Genomic DNA, 19,644 nt, shown 5'->3' with positions numbered 1-19,644 from the left:
TCCATATATGAACTTACCACATGACTAACCACCGGGGAAGAGGAATCAATACTGGCACCAAGATCAGAGGCAATTCTGCTTGGATGCGCTTTACCCCTGCAGGAGTACACCTTTCTGGTGAAGAGGGGAGCACGAGTGAATCACCTATTTGAACTGGAAGCTGTGTCAGATTCATGCATAAGCCACTTTGGAAATTACGACACTGGGACACAAATTTGTCTGTTTTTTGCACCAGGGAACAATTTTTTATTTATATTTTTTGCTGTTTCAAGGAATTTATTCCAATTTGAAGAACTGAAACATTTTGATGGTCACGTTTTGGACTACAGGCACTTTATTTATATTATCATATGCATTATAGATGTTTATTAGTTTATATGGATCATCACTTACACTGAGCACGCAGAGGATGTTATGATGTACGGTGCCAGATACACATATTTGATTTTACACATTAGACAGTGCCACCTTAACCCTCCCCCATCATTTTATACTATTTCAATAACTCCACCTAGTGGAGTTTTTGGAGTAGGCAGCAGCCACATTCCGCTCTCTATATACATACCAACTTTAGCACGGAATTAACAATTTATATAATTGGTTCCACTAGATTTTAGTTAGTGGTATCAGAGTATAGGGGGCTGAATACAAATGCATGCCACACTTTTCAGATATTTGTAAAAAATATTGAAAACCATTTATCATTTTCCTTCCAATTCAAAATGATGTGCCACTTTGTGTTGGTCTATCACATAAAATCCCAATAAAATACATTTACGTTTTTGGTTGTAACATGACAAAATGTGGAAAATTTCAAGGGGTATGAATACTTTTTCAAGGCACTGGTTTCTATACATGTCTTTTTTAATCTTACCTGTAAACTCTAAAGAGCATCATGTTCAGAAAGCATTAACAATGCAATTACAAAGCACAACTTAACCTTTCAAATTGCTTGTGTTAAGCTTCAGCCAGTGCCAACATGTAAAAGGACAGAAAAGAAGGAGGAAGTCGCACTGCTCATATGCTTTTCAAAGACACAAGCTTTGAGGCATCACCTTGATGTTTGTTTAGCTAACTTTTGGGCTTGTTCCTCTGAAACAAGCATGCAGAACCGAAGTTCTTGTTCCAGGTCAGAGAGAAGTCAGATTCAGAATGCAGTGGCTGTTTTTCTATCCTCACAGAATCACTTTCAAGTATATCTACAGTCCAAACAAATAATTTTGTTTTGGATAGAGTAGGCAATGGTGAAAACCCATCGGTTTTTGGGGTTTTTTTGTGTGTCCAGTGTCCCTTTGCTGATATTTTGATTAACTTCATGTCCCATAGACAGAACATAAAGTAGGAGTAAATGTCTTCAAAACAAGGAATTCTTAGACATTTGTCACCTGAATAGATGTCCCCATGTAAAAATTTCCCATCTATTCCTTCCCAATGACAACTCAAAATTTTGAATTTTCCCTCACTTTCAGTCCCTGAAAGGGGTTATAACTCTTCTTCACGCTATATATAAGTGGTTGTAAACCTCACAGGTAAACAAAGCACATCCTTTTATAGTGTGTATACTAGCCTGAATACAAAGCACTGAGTTGTTCCTCTCTAAAAACTCTCCTCTCTTCATGAGTCTCTGATAAAACTCAAAGCCAACACAACAGCACCCTGGGAGATGGCCTGTCACCCCCTAAAGCACACAGCAGGTGAATGACTGCCCCAGCTGTGTACATTTTCATAGGTCAGTGTGTAGAAGGGTGTATGTGTAGTTCCTCACTGAAGTTTCACTAGCTCTAGTGTGTGTGTGTGTGTGTGTTTTTTGTCAAGTCCCCGCCCCCTGGCTCATAGAGCTGAGAAAAATGCTTTGATCTGTGTCTTTTAGACTCCTCTACAGGAAAAATGTCACAGATAAAAAGATACAACTTATATAGGAGGATTGGTTTCATCGCTGTTCATCACCTGATGCTAGTCACTTAACTGAGTATATGTAAGGATTTACAACCACTTTAAAAAAAAGAATGGCTATAGGGATTCAAGAACACCGATTGCTCAATTTTAAATTTATTTTAATTGCTTGCTGAATATGATAATCTTCTATATTAGAGTTTACTTGCTACAACTAAAAATGCCCTATGTAAAGGACTTTCAAAAGCAAAACACGCTGTTCCTTACCACTATGGAAGTAAGATCTTCACTCTCGAATCGTGCTATTGCCAGTTCTAGTGACTTGTACATGGCTGCAGTGATCCTCTGTGTAATTAAACGATTAAGATCAATTGATCTGCCCAAGAGCTAAAAAAAAAAGAAAAAGCATACTTCATTTTAGGTTTCAGATAAAAAAAACAAAAATGTTTTGCAACATTTGCAAATATTTTGAATGAAAGAAGTGTGTTTTTGAAAAAGCATAAATAATTGTCTGCTTTTGCTTTCTGTAAAAGAGATAAATGTTGGATCAGGATAAGAGAAAGTACTCCCAAAATTTATAAAGTGTTGCACAAGCTTTTTCCCTCAAAAGGTGTTACATTTGTAAGATTAAATATTCAATCAGAAGTGTATGAGCAAAAAACAAGGAATCTTGGCTTACCTGTAAATTCTATATTTGTGCAATATAGGACACAGGACTTGTATTAATAGACCATGAGTTAAATGCATGCTACCTTTAGGTGATTGGACTGCAGTCGGTGAAAGCAGTATAAAACCCAAAATCAAACATTATATTGCAGCTTACCAATTTTTAGATGCGTTTGCTGTATTAGTTTCCTTTTTTAGGCTTGTTTTCTATTTTCATCTGGTAATCCAGCCAGCAAGTCTGTTCTTCACAGCACAAACTCTCCAGAAGCATGTATCAGCTTACATAGCTGAGACAAACCACTTAACACTGGCATGGGCGATTAAAATAATCAACTTTGATTTATTTATGCAAAACCTTTATCCCAAAAGGGAAAAAAACTGCTGTAACTGCTTAAAGTGTGAGCTAGAGTTTGGCTTCAATTTGTTAGTGGTTCTAAATTTTCTCATACAGTTAACCCCTCTCCCCCATGCTGCTGTACCTTCTCTTCTCATTCCTCCAGATTTTTACTAATATGGTAGGTGTGTTACTGGCCAGATCACAAGGTGAAAACAGAGGAGAAAAAGCCAAAGAAAAGAAAACTGATGCAGCCACATCTGATTGTGAAGGTGCAAAATATTACATTTTTGGTTTTGGTTTTAATACGCTTGACGTTGGACAAAGAAAACTGCCTCGAAGGAGGCTACTGATAAACCTAGAACTAGGGTTGTCCCAATACCGATACTAGTATCGGTACCGATACCGAGCATTTCCCCAAGTACTTGTACTCGGGCAAATGCTCCCAATGCTTCCGCCGATACCTGTACAGTCAGCAGTGATCGGCGCGTGGGGGAGTTACAAGCTTCTCCCCCCGCGGCTTTCAGCTGCTTAGTGACATACAGCCGTGATTGGTGCTTGTAACTCCCCCACATGCGATCACCGCTGACTGTCACTGCATCCTCCTTCATGCCCCCTCCGTTCCGCTGTCCCTCTCCGTGTCCTCCTTTGTGAATGGATAGAGTCAGCTGACTCTGTCCATTCACATAACTGAAACATTTGTAGCACTGGTAGATTTCTGATCTACCAACTGATAGGTAAATGTAGTAAATTGCTCGTTAGGGGAGATAGATTTGTCTCTGTTCCAGCTTGGCTGACATTGCGTGTGGTTCCACACTGAGCCGGTGGGTGTCACTGTTACCATTGGCCAGTGTTGGAAAGACAACGTGTCGAAGCGTATGGGTGCTCCTCTGTCCCGGGGACAACTCGGTGGAGGTGGTACTCCGAGTTGCATTCTGGGAGAGGGTATTTATGGGACAGACGCCATGTTTTGGGGTTCGTTTTTCAGCCACCTGCTGGCCCTCCTGGCCGACAGGTATGCGTTAGAGTGCTATCTCCCGGTCCTCCGTTCCGGAGGCCCACACTGCTGTGGTGCGTGGGTGGGCCCAAAGGCATGTCTGGGGCCTACCACAGCAGCCAAGGAATGGTCCTGAGCTGTCTATCCAGAGTGAAGAAGCTGGACAACCGAAAAGATCCCAGGGGAGGACCCGTCATGGAAGGATCATGCAGAGTGCTGGTCTGGAGAGGGGCCTGGTGACTCGGTTGGAGGACGTATCCTAAAGTAGTTCTACAGCATAGTACTGCCGGGTTGGCTTAGCGGTCCAAGTACTGTGTCTGACATTCACCGCAAATTTTAATACATCCTGTGGCAGAGGATTGTACGGATTTATTTCAAGCAAGTCTGTGGCAAGGACTTTTGTTCGTGCTACGTACTGGCTGCTAGGCTAGTGAGAGAGGCCTATCCAGGCGAGCAAAGATTGTGTCCCACAAGGGGATCGCATCCAATTACAATATTTGACTTTAAAGGACGTTCTCAAGAATCCTAAAGAAAGGCATTTGAGCTTCCCTGTAGCTTCCCTCCTGCTACTTATTTCGTTACTTGGGTCAATAAAGCATTGAAACTGTATTCAAGTGTTGGTGCTTTTATCGTCCAGAGGTAAACTCAACGGAACCCTAGACACGGTGCCGGTGAAGCAGGGGTGTCCAGAGTGAAGGTAACAAGCCCGCTTAAACCAGCAGCTCCATCGAGAGTTATTGCTACACATTGTAATCTCCTGTGATTACGATGTCTCAGTTTATGAATGTAGAGGAGCCGCTGTCTTCTCTCCATTCATTCTCAGTGCAGCTGAGGCTGCAGAGAAAGGGACTGGGGAATCTCTATCCTCAGTCTCTTTCTCTGTCTCAAGGGGGAGATTTCAGGGGTCTGTTAGGACCCCCGATATCTCACCAAAGCCCCCCAACAGGGCTGATTTAAAAAAAAAAAAAAAAACAAAACACATATTGCAATAAATAAAAAAAAAAAATATTATTGTAAAAAAATAATAAAAATGTAAATAAAAAAAACCACACAGACACCGATCACACCCCCTCCCCCCCAAAAAAAAAAAAAAAGTTTGGTTAATCAGTATCGGCGAGTACTTGGAAAAAAAAAAGTATCGGTACGTGTACTCGGTCCTAAAAAAAAAAAAAAAAAAAAAAAAAAAAATCGAGGACAACCCTACCTAGAACCCTCATGCATAAACCAACTGGGGGTGCCAGTTTGACCTGAGGGACTTTAGGGAGGCACCTTTTCCTTTAGAAGGAAGATTCTGGCTTTTGGCTCAGGTATTCCAGAAGGTGTGAGGGCTGCAAGGCAGACTTTGGAAAGTGGATTATCCAGCCAAAAGTTTGAAGGCACAGAATCATCCTTTGTATGTTAGCAGACAAGGGTGTGTCTGAGAAGTCCTTTAGCAAAGTAACCAGTGAATTCAATGTCCTGGTTCCCTCTCATGCACCATATGGCCATTCTGATATAAACAAATTTCTCTGCCGCAATGTCTGAATTCTTTGTAAATTCAATTCTGAGCATTTTCCAGCTCCGATTATCTGGAACAGAGCATACACTTCGACTAAAACTTCTGGGCTTGGCAACTCCCACCACAGTCACTGCAGGCTGCAAAGCTGCTACTACCAGAGAGGATGTTCTAAAGAGGAGCTCTAACTTGTTATCTATTCATCCTTAAAAATGAAGACCTCACTCACTGGTACTGTCCAGGCCTTATTTAACCAGTTCTCGGTGGGCTTTAACACAGAGAAACCGCATATATGTGTCCCTATGTAAACATATTTTTGTGCTCCCGGCACAGTTATCAGCGGGTAATGGAAAGGTCAAGATGCATATTTGCAATAGGGAGCTTTCTGATCATGTGACCGCTGTGACTGCCAATCACAGTAATCATGACTGGAATGCCTGCCTCTTGGCATTTAGAACCTCAAAGGCTCGGGAGCTAGCAGTGGGAAGGGATTAAGTAGGAAATAGCCTGGTCAACAGCTGGAGAACTCCATTATATAATTTCTCTTCCATGGGGTATTGGTGAGCAAAATGCTTCAGTGGGGAAAACACCTTCTCTTGGTGAGCTCAACTGACATATGATTTATTTATTTATTTTTTTTAGTAAGTGAAGGTTTGCTGCAAATGAGATTTTGGTGACTGCCAGTGTCCAAAACCAATTAATTTAAAAAAAAAAATAGGATTTTTTATAACAGCTTATCTGTAAAATCCTTTTCTTGGAGTACATCACGGGACAAAGAGCACCATAGTAATTACTATGTGGGTTATAGGCCACCTTCAGGTGATGGACACTGGTACACCCTAAACAGGAAGTTGCCTCCCTATATAACCCCTCCCATACAGAGAAAACCACAGTTTTTGTAGCAAAGCAATTTACCGTACATATAACCCAGAAGAAGAGGGACAGGACCTCTGTGTCCCGTGATGTACTCCAAGAAAAGGATTTTACAGGTAAGCTGTTATAAAAATCCTATTTTCTTTATCATACATCACGGGGCACAGAGCACCATAGTATTTACTATGTTAGACGTCCCATAGCAATGCTATTTGAGGGGAGGGAGACAACCCGTAGGGCGCCAACAGACTTGAGGACTTATACTGCTGCCTGTCGCACACTGCGCCCAAAGGCAATATCCTCATGTTCTTTTTTACATCCACTTGATAAATTCTGGTGAATGTATGGACTGTAGACCAAGTTGCGGCCTTGCAGATCTGAGCCATGGAGGCTTGTGATGCACTGCCCCAGAAGCACTAACCGCTCTAATAGAGTGCACTTTGACATGAAAAGGTGAAATCTTACCTTTTAACCATTAGGCCTGAACTATAACTTGCCAAATCCACTTAGCAATAGTGGATTTCAACGCTGCTTGTCCCTTCCTAGGACCCTCTGGCAGCATAATAAAACATCAGTCTTTCAGACGCGAGTAGTCGTCTTTAAATAGACCTTGACCACTCTCACTACATCAAGGCAATGTAGTGAGTTCGGTGCCCTAGAATATGGTTTTAGAAAAAAACGACGGTAGGACAATATCTTGGTTTAGGTGAAAACCTAAAAAAAAACCTTGATAATTAAACATGGCTTCTTTACAGGAAAGAGCAGCCAACTCCGATACCCTTTTGCAGAGGGTATAGCAACCCCAAAAACGATTTCCTTGTCAGAAGGACCAAGTGAGTATGCTTTAACGGTTCAAAGGGCTGTTTTTGCAACACCGAAAAAAAACTAAGTTCCAGTCCCAAGAGTTCAAGGGTGGTCTAAATGGCGGAATAAGCCGCATTACCCCTTGTATAAAAACCCTGGACCAAAGAATGCGAAGCAAGCGGTCTTTGAAAAAAAGGCCGATAAAGCCGAGACTTGCCCCTTAATAGTACTCAAGGCCAGCTTCATTTGTACTTGTAAGAAAAAACAAGAATGCTACCTATGATATATTTCCGAGGGTGCTAACCCTTGGATTCACACCAGGAAACATAAGCCCTCCAGAGTCTATAATATATGACTCTGGAAGCCGGCTTCATTAATGAAGGTAGAAATCACTGAGCCGGAAAGACTATGTCTCTTCAGAATGTGGGCTTCAATAGCCAAACCGTCAAACTTAGAGTTTGTAAGGTAGGATGGAATATCGGCCCCTGTGAGAGTAGGTCTGGCCATAGTGGAAGGGACCATGGATCCCCCACCGCCATCTTTACGATTTCTGCATACTAGGACCTTCAGGGCCCTGCTGGGGCTACAAGAATTACCGGCTTTCTTTCCAGCTTGATCCTGCAAAGAAGCCATAGCAGCAACTGAATAGGGAGAAAAACCTAACTCAGTGAAAACTGACCCCATGGGGTCACCATGCATCTGTCACGCATGCGAGTGGATCACTTGTCTTTGACAAAAAGTTGACCAACTACATGTTGACCCTGGACGCCAAAAGATCTACGTCCGGGATCCCCCATCTTTGGCATATAGCCAGAAAGATTTCAGGGTGAAGAGACCACCCCCTGGGAACTACTGCTGGCGACTCCAGTAGTCCGCCTGCAAATTCTCTATCCCCGGAATAAAGGCTGCCGATAGGCAAGGTACATCCTTTTCCACCCAAGCTAGAATATGGTCCACCACTCTCTGAGCTGCGTGACCCTTAGTGCCCCCTTGGCGATTGATATAGGCCACAGCTGTGGCATTGTCGGATTGGATCCTGACAATCCCGTAACCTGAATGTTCAGGGCCTCAGAGCCAGACTCGCTGCCCGAATCTCTAGGATGTTGATAGGCAAAGCTTTTTCAGTTCTGGACCACTGTCCCTGGACAGTTGTCTTTTCCAGAACTGCTCCCCAACCTGAAAGGTTGGCATCTGTCGTTACCACTTACCAGGCAACTGGTATAAAGGTTTTTCCCTTCTGCAGATTCCTGGATACCGAGCCCCAACTGAGGCTCTGGGACACCTTTGGGGACAGCCGCATTGGCAAATCTAGAGCTTGAACCGTTTTGTTCTAAGCAGACAGGATACTATTTTGCAACAGTCTCGAATGGAACTGGGCATAGGGAACCACTTCGAATGAAGCCACTATCTTTCCTAACAACCTAATGCAAAGGCGAATGGAGGGATCTCTTTTCAACCTGACCATCTGCACCAGCTCTCTTATGGCGTTGATCTTTGCCTGAGGCAAGAACACCTTTTTCTGGGCTGTGTCTATGATCAGACCCAAGTACTCCAGTCTTTTCAGTGGTTTTAAAGGAGACTTCTCTAGTTTGAGAATTCAAACCAGATTTCAGGCATTTGATTGTAATGTGCACGCTTTGCTCCAAACGAGCTACTGACTGGTCTATTAGCAATAGATCGTCTAGGTATGCCAAGACTGTTATGCCCTGTGCCCTTAACCTGACTAGAGGTGGGGCCAGAACTCTTGTAAACAGCCGGGGTGCTGTAGCTAGCCCAAAGGGCAAGGCTACAGACTGAAAATGCTGCTGTTCTACCTTGAACCGCAGAAACCCTTGGTAAGAGGGAAATATCGGGACATGCAGATATGCATCCCTGATGTCGATAGACGGCAGAAGTTCTCCTCCTAGTAGGATAGAAACCACTGACCTGTTCGACTCCATGCAAAAGGAGCAGATCTTCAGGAACCGATTTAGATTCTTTAGATCTAGAATGGGTTTGACTCCTCCATTCGGTTTTGGTACCGTAAAGAGGTTTGAATAAAACCCCAAACCTTGCTCTTCTGTAGGGATTTGTATGATCACCCCTTGAGCCAGTAATTGGTCTAGTCCCGGAAACAGAGATTGCCTTTTCCCTGGATCTTTGGGAACGATTGACCTCAGAAAAACGAGACGGTGAAAACTCCCGAAATTCTGGTTTGTACCCTAGAGACACCGTGGAGATGACCCATCTGTCTTGAATTTCCTCATGCCAGACTTCTGAGTAATGCAGAAGTCTTCCCCTCACTCTGGCGAGGGAGGGGGGCTTCCCTTCATAATGAGGCTTTAGAATTCTGTTTTGCAGGTTTTCAGGACTTCTTTTGTGCCTGGACCTGACCCTGAGTTTTTCCTCTAGAGTCTGACAGCGGAGGCCGTGGGCACTGCCTAGAGGCGGATGCCCCTGGCACAGAATAAAGAGTCCGCTTAAATGAAGGGTGTGTATTCTGGCAAAAGAGTACTTTCCCGCTGAAAATCGTTTGGATGTATTTGTCCAAATCATCCCCAAATAGCTGATCCCCATGAAAGGAAAACCAGTCAGGAGCTTTTTGCATGGTGCTCCGGCTGACCACTTTAACTAGCACAAGCGAAAGGCGGGTAGCCTGGAGAATAGAATCTTTAATGGCATCTATGGCAAACATAATGCTCTTGGTAATTTGGCCAAATACTGGGCTTGCTGTAGAGGAACCTCTTTAAGGGCCTGTCTAAACTGGTCCTTTAGGGATTGACAGATGCCTATTGCAGCGACTGCGGACTGAATAACCGCACCTGCTAAAGACGAAGAGTATTTTAACCTACTTAATTTCCAACCTTTTATCTGTTGGATCCGTAAGCATTTGTGCATTGTCTACTGAACAAGTTAGACTTTTATTCACACTGGAAATCGCAGCGTCAACTGCTGGTATATTCCACTTTTTTGGTGAATTTCTCCTCCATGGGATAGAGAACTGAGAATCTCTTTGGAGGGAGAAAATGCTTATCCGGGTGATCCCATTCAGCATAAATAAGCTGTTCCAGTAATGTATGGACAGAAAACGCATTCAAAGGCTGTGAAGGTTTTAAGGAACCCAAGGAAGAAACCGAACTTTCAGCTGACTCCATTAGGGGTAGCATGAAAGTGGAATGAACCATCTCCGTAAGAGATTGTACCAGCAATTTCTCAGATTGCGAGGCTGAAAAGGGTTCATCTACCGTTGTTTCCTCCGCAGAGGAGTAATCGGTTTGTCTTTCCTCCTGATCGCCTGAGGGTAACACCTCATCCTCTACCCACTGATCCTCTTGCAAAGGGTCTAAGGTGGGGGAGGGGGATCTAACACGCATCCTATGCATTTGGATGGTGGATGCTATTAAAGCCGCTAATCTTCCCTCTAGGCCCTACAGGGCGGAGGAAAAGGTGTCTTCAGTCACGTATACAGGGGTGAGATGTGAGAAGCAGCTGCACCACCAATTAGTTCTAATGACTTATCCTGGCTTGCCCCAACTGGTATTTCAGGCGAGGATGCAGTGTGGAGGCATGGCTGGAGTTCCCAGCGCCTGGGGGTGAGGTTTTTGTGGTGTCTTTTGGCAGACATAGACAAAAAGCAGAGGAACTATTTAAATGCACAAATCGCTGAACAATAGTCTGACAGAATAAAGCCGCTATACAAGTTCAGTCTAGTTCTGGGAAAAAATGTCCTTCCATATTAGGAATGCCCGTTTTTGCACCCTTACATGCCCCACCGCTCCTGTATCCTGAATCTAGCCAGCTTACTTTATCCTTGCTGCACAGTCGAGGAGAGACAGCTCCAAGTAATATCTCCTCTCTGTGCCTGCTCCGTGCGTCCTCGTGGACGTTTATGTTCCACACACGCTGTCGCGCCTAGGCCCTGCCCCCCCTTTCGTTTGAATTTTCAAATGTTCCTGTGCGCAAGCGTGGGCGGCCTTCGGGTCCCGCAAACCCAACATGCAGTGGGGGGGCAGAGCCCAAAGACAGCTGGCAGGGGAGTAAAACTTCTGGAGCCAAAACTGGGACCTCCGCGCCCCCCGTGGTGGGGGGGTATTACAAGGGGCGCCACAACAATTGTTGATCCCTAACCCCTCATGGTCGCACCGGGGGGGAGAAATGCAGGATGGCAGATCTCTTACCTGCAAGAGGAATCCCTACTGTGCAAGCTGCTGCCACACACGGACTGACGCTGAGCTGAAGTGAAGACAACAGATAAGGTATGCGCATATACTCCCTCTAGTGGAGGAATTAAGGCATGACAACATTTTTTCCTTAAGGAAGAAAGTTCATAGGTGGACTTTTTCAGTTCTCTTCCCTTACCTTATCCTCGCCGCAGGATACTGTTGAAGACAGACAGATCCAAACTTCACCCATCACAGCCGGCTGCATTTAGCAAACCTTCAAGGACCGGGTCCCTTTTTATCGGGGTTCCACTCCCTTGGACCTGTATAGCACCCCTCAGGAAAAGCTTTAGGTAATGTGAGCATGACCAAAAAGCCCTGGGTTCCGGGGTCCAGCCCAGCAAAGAGAGGCGTTACAGACAAAACCTTGTGCTTCATATACGAGGCCCGGGTACCATCCACTTTGGCCTCAGTAGCACTTTGGATGGATCCGGTCTATGGAGGTTAAGTCCAGCATGGATCCCTCCTGGAGCTCCTCAGAGCACATCTTCACCCGTGACCAACACCTTAGACACTGGTGAAAAAACGGAAGTGTTCCCGGTATGGGAGGGGTTATATAGGGAGGCAACTTCCTGTTTAGGGTGTGCCAGTGTCATCACCTGAAGGTGGCCTATAACCCACATAGTCCTCTGTGTCCCATGATGTACGATAAAGAAAAGTGGATTTTACCAGCGATAACTTCAGATTAGTGCACAGCACATCCACTAGAAAGCCCACTGTGGTCTTCTGTCTCTGAGACACCCCTGGGCCCCAAGATTCTAGCTGAGAGAATTTCTGACCCTCAACAGCTTCCTTCCCTTTGTCATGAGGATGACCACCACATACTTGCTCAGAAGAGTAGGAGAGGGAAAGACAGCGCCCATGTTTGGATTCCAGGCAGTCTAAACCAGAGAGAACCCCTGTCAGCTGATCACATAATTCAGATATGGCAGCAGAAAATTCCTTCTTTAAAACAAAAGAAATAGGGAATTGAGCTCCTGAAAGTGGAAATACCAGATAGATAGAGGGATTCACAGCAAATCGGACCCCTTTTTTGTCCTCCCTACTTAAAAGCAGGATTTTGGAGCCCTCTCCATCTTTCGCCCCTGCCTGCGTGATGCCATTACCTGCTGAAGGTTAAAAAAGTACTGTAAACCCCAGAGGCAAGTGGCCACAAGCGGAAAGAAGTGTCAGCCTTTCCACAACACCTACATTATATGGCAAGTTAATCCACCCTGTAAACGGGCACAGCGATACTTGCTGTGCCCAGCTGAAATAGCGACAACTGTAACTTTTCAGGGCTGAAGACTGAATGGCACTGAATCTGGTATCCCTCAGGACTGCAGGACCCAGCACTGGCAGACATTACAGGTCATCAGGGCTGTTGACATGAGTTATAGCAACACAGCCCACACGAGAGATCTTCAGAGTGTGGATCCGTCACCTAAGGACACTAGTACTAAAGCTAAGGCTTAGTGGAACTGTAAGGAGTTATTCCTATGACGGGGATTTCTGACTTTTTAGGCTGGTGTCCATTCACCTGAAGTTGGCTGTATGAGCTCAGTAGTCACGAGTATAAAGGTCCTTGATGTCCTGTGATGTACAATTAAAATGAAACAAATACATAGGGTTATATGGTGAGATAGTAGCATATATTCACTGCAAACGTATAAAGAAGGAACAGTTTTGCATTACATGCTATGGCCATGTAAAGAAAACAAAAAAGGACGAGAGAATGCCACTAAACTATATAAAAGCAGCAAGATATGTTATGTTGCGGTCATATTCCCTACAGCATCTTTGCAATAGCATGCATCCCAAACAAAACCCATATATGCATTTTAGGTAACTATACTGACTTAAGGATAGGATAAAGACAGAGTATATTAATCTTGTTTTCATGTATAAACTATTGTGAATTGGGCTGTGAAGGTAATTTGAGCTCTGCCATTTATGTCCATAGAGCTTATAGTCCCCTCCTGCATATTGCAGTCTGGACAACAGGGTAACAAACTGATGTAAACAGTGCCCAGGGAAGCAGATAGCCAAGCAGTATAAGCATCTGTGTTTGAGTGGGCTTTTTCATAATGAAGTGTTCTCTGCAGGGTTATACAAAGAATGCTCCAAACAACACTGCAAGCTCCCCACAACACTTTGCACTACACGTCATGCGCAAAGTATCAAAATTCATAACCTTATATTAACTATTACATATTAACTTGTTGTAAAGATTGAATAACCAATTTTGCTATGTTAGTACTATATTTGATACACAACAGTCTTTACATGCAATACTTAAAGTGGTCCTAAAACCAGAAGGTTTATCTTAATGCATTCTATTCATTAAGATAAATAAAAACTTTCTATGCACAGCTTCTCCTTCAGCCCCCCTAATACCTGAGCGCCATCTCGATCCAGCGATGTTGCACGAGAGACTTGGCTGTTAGGGACTCTCCCTCCTGATTGGCTGAGACACATAGCGGGTGCTAATGGCTCCCGCCGCTGTCAAAGTCAGTGAGCCAATGAGGAGAGAGAGGGGCTGGGCCGAGCCGTGGCTTTGTGTCTGAATAAACACTAAGAGCAGTGGCTTGGGTGCATAGCTAGCAGCTTGCTGTGGGGGCACTCGGCAGGAGAGAGGGGCCAGGGAAGAGGATCGAGGCTGCTCAGTGCAAAACCACTGCATAGAGCAAGTATGTATAACATGTTTGTTAGTTATTTTTAAACAAAAAAAAAAAAACACTTTAGTATTACTTTAACTGCACCAATCAATCTGTATTTCTTATATTTTTGTCCATTATATATTTAATTCCATATAGCATCACTGGGCAAACAAAACAATGTCACAAAAATGTAATATAAATATACTATTATTTGGAAACAAGCTCTGATAGTTTCATTGTCTTTAACATTATGAGCTTTTACTATAAAAAACAGTTTATGAAAAAAGTAGGTTGGGTGGGTGTGTACTAGCCCCTATAGTCTGTAAAATAAAAAGGGGCTGTCCTTCAAAGCCCAGGAATGGTTACAGAAAAAAAAGCTTATACCCAATTTGTGGCCACAGGCACCAAGCCTTACTTATTTCCTAATTTCTTTTATAGGTTACCCCCAGTACTGGTTTAGAGCAACACTGGTTTGCAGACACCAACTAACCTGGACATGTCTCTGCTTTAGCAAAGTATCATATCGGTTGGATGCTGGTTGTGAGATATGGGCTCCTTGATTTTTACAATCTGATCGTAATCGTTTGTCCAACAGTAAACTGTTAAAAAAAAAAAAAAAAAAGGGCAAAGGTTATAAGTAATGCCTGTACACCAACAGGAAAAACGGAGTGATGAGTGATATACACACCTGCCAGCTACAATTTTATAGTGGGCAAATATTTGGTCAGCTAATTTGTAGACAAACTGGTCAAAACACAGGTTTACCTAAGGATAGTTTTAAAAAAAAATAGGATTAGATTATAAAAATGTCCAGAAAAAACCCCAAAAACAAACACATACACACACTTCATGGAACAAACTGAGTCTAAACAGCTTTTAAACTTTAAGTGTAACTAAAGGCAAAACACTTTTTTTCCCCCATTTTGGATTGAGTAAGGGAGGGTTATAATGAGAAACTGGACAAATAGACAGGGTGAATCTCCCCAACAGGGGCAGAGACAGCAATATAACCCAACAGTAGTTCTAATTCCTCTTACACTATCCAAAACGGAAAAAAAAAAAAAAAAAGTTTTGCCTTAGTCCTGCGGATGCAAGAATCAGTTTTTTTCGTTCAGCCAGCTGGTTCAACAAAAAAAAAACAAAAAAAAAAAAAAAACTCAAAAGTATATCCCCAGCTTTGATAAATCAAAGAAACACAATATACCCTTCCTCCATATGAACAAACAAATAATAAAACAATCAATTAAACCTCCCAAAAAATCTGAACGTTGCACAGCTGCTAGGTCACACAAAATACAGAGCTGCAAATAAATAATTGCCAACATAATCCACTCTTCAAAAGAAACCTGCATATCAAAAATGACAACAAAAAAAAAAAAAATCCATTGTGAAAAAAAAAAAAATCAACAAATGTCCAAAGCAAATACAAAGTCCAATAGAGTATTGTCTAAAATTTTCCTTCACTGGGTATTTCTTCCCAGGTGCGTGAAAGTTAAATCAAAAAGTGCTCCCTCCACCACAATCAAGGGTTGCACTTACCAGTCTAAGACCCCATTCACACAGGGGCAACACGACTTGCAGGTCGCCTCACCAAGGCGACCTGTACACGACTGCCCGGGCGACTTGCAAAACGACTTCTGTATAGAAGTCTATGCAAGTCGCCCCAAGTCGCCCCCGAAGTCGTACAGGAACCTTTTTCTAAGTCGGAGCGACTTGCGTCGCTCCCCTTAGAACTGTTCCATAGCACAGAACGGGAGGCGACTTGTCAGGCGACTAGGTCGCCTGACAAGTCGTCCCTGTGTGAATGGGCTCTGAGGATTTGAGTGGCTGGCCGGCTTATTGCTGCATCCTGCTGCCACGCACTCTCCCCACAGGGAATTTTGTTTGAAATTGCCTGTTTACTTGCAGTCTATGGGAGTAGTTTTTAGTGTCTTTTTGAGTGCCTTTTTAGTGTTGATAGAATTAGCCAGAAATTATCACAACATTGGCATTCTCCTGTGCTCTTTTTATCTGAGAGATTTGTGAAGAGAGAGCAGAGGAAGTGGTGGATTACAGCCCAAGTAACCCTTGATTGTGGTGGAGGGAGCACTTTTTGATTTAACTTACTCAAGGCACCTGGGAAGAAATACTTGGTGGAGGAAAATTTTAGACGACACTCCACTGGACTTTGTATTGCTTCAGACATTTGTTGAATTTTTTTGCCACTTTTTTCACGTTGGTTCTTTTGGCATTTTAATATGCATGTTCACTTGAAGAGTGAATTAGGTTAGTAATGATTTATTATTTGTTTTCAGCTCTGTAATTTGTGTATTTGATTATCCCCAGCTTTATAGACACTATTAAAATAACTATATTACATGTGGATTTTGCCCAAAATACCATATACACCAATAAACAGTGGAAAACTTCAAAGGTAAGCTTTCCACCGTTGAATGCATCTTATAACACCTGACCATATAAACCACAAAAAGTCAAATATTCCTGACTTATACATAAAAAAAATAAATAAAAAACAGTGCAGCACTCTAGAAATTAAAACAATCAAACCGTAACGAAACCCATAAAATATATGTGCTGAATCATATACAGTGACACACACAAGTGGTGTAACATATGATAAAAACACAACCACTTGGAACAGCTCAGTGGAAATAAAAAAAGTGTGTAGTCAAGTCCATATAAAATAGACTGTAGTAAATTGGAAAAGAACAATACTGCTTTTTCGCTTACACGAGAATGAAGTGGACATTGACACTATATTGTCAAACGTATTGGGACACCTGCCTTTCCATGTACATGAACTTTAATGGCATCCCAGTCTTAGTCTGTAGGGTTCAATATTGAGTTGGACCACCCTTTGCAGCTATAACAGCTTCAACACTTCCGGGAAGGCTGTCTACAAGGTTTAGGAGTGTCTATGGGAATGTTTGACCATTCTTCCAGAAGAGCATTTGTGAGGTCAGACACTGATGTTGGACGGGAAGACCTGGCTCGCAGTCTCCACAAAGGTGTCTATTGGGTTGAGGTCAATCAAGTTCCTCCACCCCAAACTCGCTAATCTATGTCTTTATGAACCTTGCTTTGTGCACTGGTGTGCAGTCATGTTGGAACAGGAAGGGGCCATCCCCAAACTGTTCCCACAAAGTTGGGAGCATGAAATTGTCCAAAATGTCTAGGTATGCCAACGCCTTAAGCGCTCTCTTCACTGGAACTAAGGGGCCAAGCCCAATACGTGAAAAACAACCCCACATCATAACCCCACCTCCGCCAAATGATTTGGACCAGTGCACAAAGCAAGGTCCATAAAGAAAAGGATGAGCAAGTTTGGGGTGGAGGAACTTGACTGGCCTGTACAAAGTCCAGACCTAAACCAGATGGAACACCTTTGGAATGAAAAAGAGCGGAGACTGCAAGCCAGGCCTTCTCGTACACATCAGTGCCTGACCTCACAAATGCGCTTCTTGAAGAATGGTTAAACATTCCCATAGACACACTACTAAACTTTGTGGACAGCCTTCCCAGAAGAGTTGATGCTGTTGCTGCTGTAAAGAGGGGGGGAACTCAATAATGAACCCTATGGACTAAGATTGGGATGCCAATAACTGCTTGCCGACCAGCCGCCGTCATAATACTGTGGCAGGTCAGCGCGATCCCGCGAGCAGTCGTAGATATAAGTCAGCTCCTTTAAGCGGGATAGCAGGCGTGCGCACGCCTGCTGCACTGCAGATCAGGGACGTGCGTGTGTAAACACACATCCCTGTTCTGTAATAGCTAGGAACCACGATCTGTCATTTTCTCTAGATCGGTCCCTTCCCCCTACAGTTAGAAAACACACACAGGGAACACAGTTAACCCCTTGATAGCCCCCTAGTGTTAACCCCTTCCCTGCCAGTGACATTTTTACAGTAATCAGTGCATTTTTATAGCACTGATCACTATATAAATGCCAATGGTCCCAAAAATGTGTCAAAAGTGTAAGCCATAATGTCGCAGTCCCAATAAAAATCGCATATCGCCACCATTACTAGTGAAAAAAAAAAATAAATAAAAATGCTATAAATCTATCCCCTATTTTGTAGACGCTATAACTTTTGCGCAAACCAATATACCCTTATTGCGATTTTTTTTACCAAAAATATGTAGAAGAATACATATCGGCCTAAACTGAGAAAAAATTTGCTTTTAAAATTATTTATATATATTTATTATAGCAAAAAGTACAAAATATTGTGTTTTTTTCAAAATTGTCACTCTTTTTTTGGTTATAGCGCAAAAAATAAAAACCGCAGAGATAATCAAATACCACCAAAAGAAAGCTCCATTTGTGGGGAAACAAAGTACGTCAATTTTGTTTGGTTGCAATGTCGTACGACCGCGCAATTGTCAGTTAAAGCAAGGCAGTGCCGAATTGCAAAAAATGGCCTGGTCATTCAGCAGCAAAATCTTCCGGGGCTGAAGTGGTTAAAGTTCATGTGCGTTTAAAGGCAGGTGTCCCAGTACTTAACAATATAATGTATATCACAGTGGGGACTCCTTTTAATGGACTTTAAATACACAATATGTTTATTTCCACTGAGCTGTTCTAAGTGATTTTTATCATATATGTTGCACCACATGTGTTTAGGGCTGAAACAACTAATCGATTAATCGACAACTAATCGATTATGAAATTAATCGATTACTATTTTCATAATCGATTAATCGGCCAGTAACATAATGTGGTTAAAAAAAAAAAAATAAGCCCTTTATAATACAAAAAGAGCAAATAATCGCTACTGTAACTATTTCTTTCACAATTCTACAGTAAAAAAATTAACCCCTTACAGTAGTGATTATTTGCTTTTTTGTACTATAAAAGGCTAATATTCGTTTTTTTAACCCCATTATGTTACTAATCGTCTTACACCTGGTTCACATCTATGTGTTTTTTGGTGCTTTTTGCTGAAATGGACTACAGTTCATTTACATGGTTTCCAATGGGACACGTTCACATCTATGCTTTTTCAGCCGCTGCGTATTTGGAAAGCGTCAGTGACTTTTTTTAACGCAAAACAGTGCTTTTTTGGTTCAACATACTTCAATGGAGAAGCTGCAGAAAAGCATGTAATGCGTTTTTGCAGCAATTTGTGTTTTTTAATCTGCCCAACAACAAATGCAAAAAACGCAAATAGCAGCAAAATCACGTGCGCAAAAATCAAAACGCACAGCAAAGAGCACTGCAGAAACAGATCAAAAGCAAACTGCATAGGTGTGTACCGAGCCTTATGCTGGCCACACCGATCAATTTTCAGATGAGAATATTCAGACGAATAATCTTTGTACATTCGATGAATGAAAGAATGTTTGAAATTTTCACTTGTTTTTAACATTCTGTTTTTAAAATAATTGTAGTTTCTGAACGAAAACCCACATACACTGTCTGATAATCCCTTTCACCAAGAAGTTTTTTATTTTTTCCAAATTTTCCCATTACTGTGGTTGAAAATGAACGTCGATTTGACCCCACTAACGCTTAGAAAATCGAACGAACGTTCTTATCTCTCCTCTAATAGTATATACAGTATATCTGTTCTGTGTCATTCTCAGAGTGGATTAGATATTTTGCTCCCTAACCATATAGTTGGCTAATTTTATTTACCACTGCATAGAGATATTTAGGAACGAATTGCTTTTTTTAAAACTTTACATATTAACTAAATTATACACCACACTTTTTTTTTTTAAGGTTATTAACCGATTAATCG

At 42.5% G+C, this 19,644-nt stretch overlaps 1 protein-coding gene across 3 annotated transcripts in view; it reads right to left on the bottom strand.

The window, feature by feature from the left end:
- The window catches only part of CYFIP1 (cytoplasmic FMR1 interacting protein 1), a 210,402-nt gene that overhangs the window by 80,181 nt on the left and 110,577 nt on the right, over window positions 1–19,644 (bottom strand). For all 3 annotated transcript variants that reach the window (XM_073614611.1, XM_073614610.1, XM_073614609.1), the window contains 3 exons: window positions 14,589–14,665; window positions 14,391–14,499; window positions 2,161–2,280 (listed from right to left, as the gene is read on the bottom strand). In XM_073614611.1, the coding sequence (XP_073470712.1) occupies window positions 2,161–2,280; window positions 14,391–14,499; window positions 14,589–14,665 (306 nt within the window). The remainder of the gene's footprint in view (window positions 1–2,160; window positions 2,281–14,390; window positions 14,500–14,588; window positions 14,666–19,644) is intronic.

This window comes from Aquarana catesbeiana, linkage group LG02 (genome assembly GCF_042186555.1).
Source record: "Aquarana catesbeiana isolate 2022-GZ linkage group LG02, ASM4218655v1, whole genome shotgun sequence".
In the NCBI taxonomy this organism is placed as follows: domain Eukaryota; kingdom Metazoa; phylum Chordata; class Amphibia; order Anura; family Ranidae; genus Aquarana; species Aquarana catesbeiana.
This window is presented reverse-complemented; position numbering and strand designations above follow the sequence as displayed.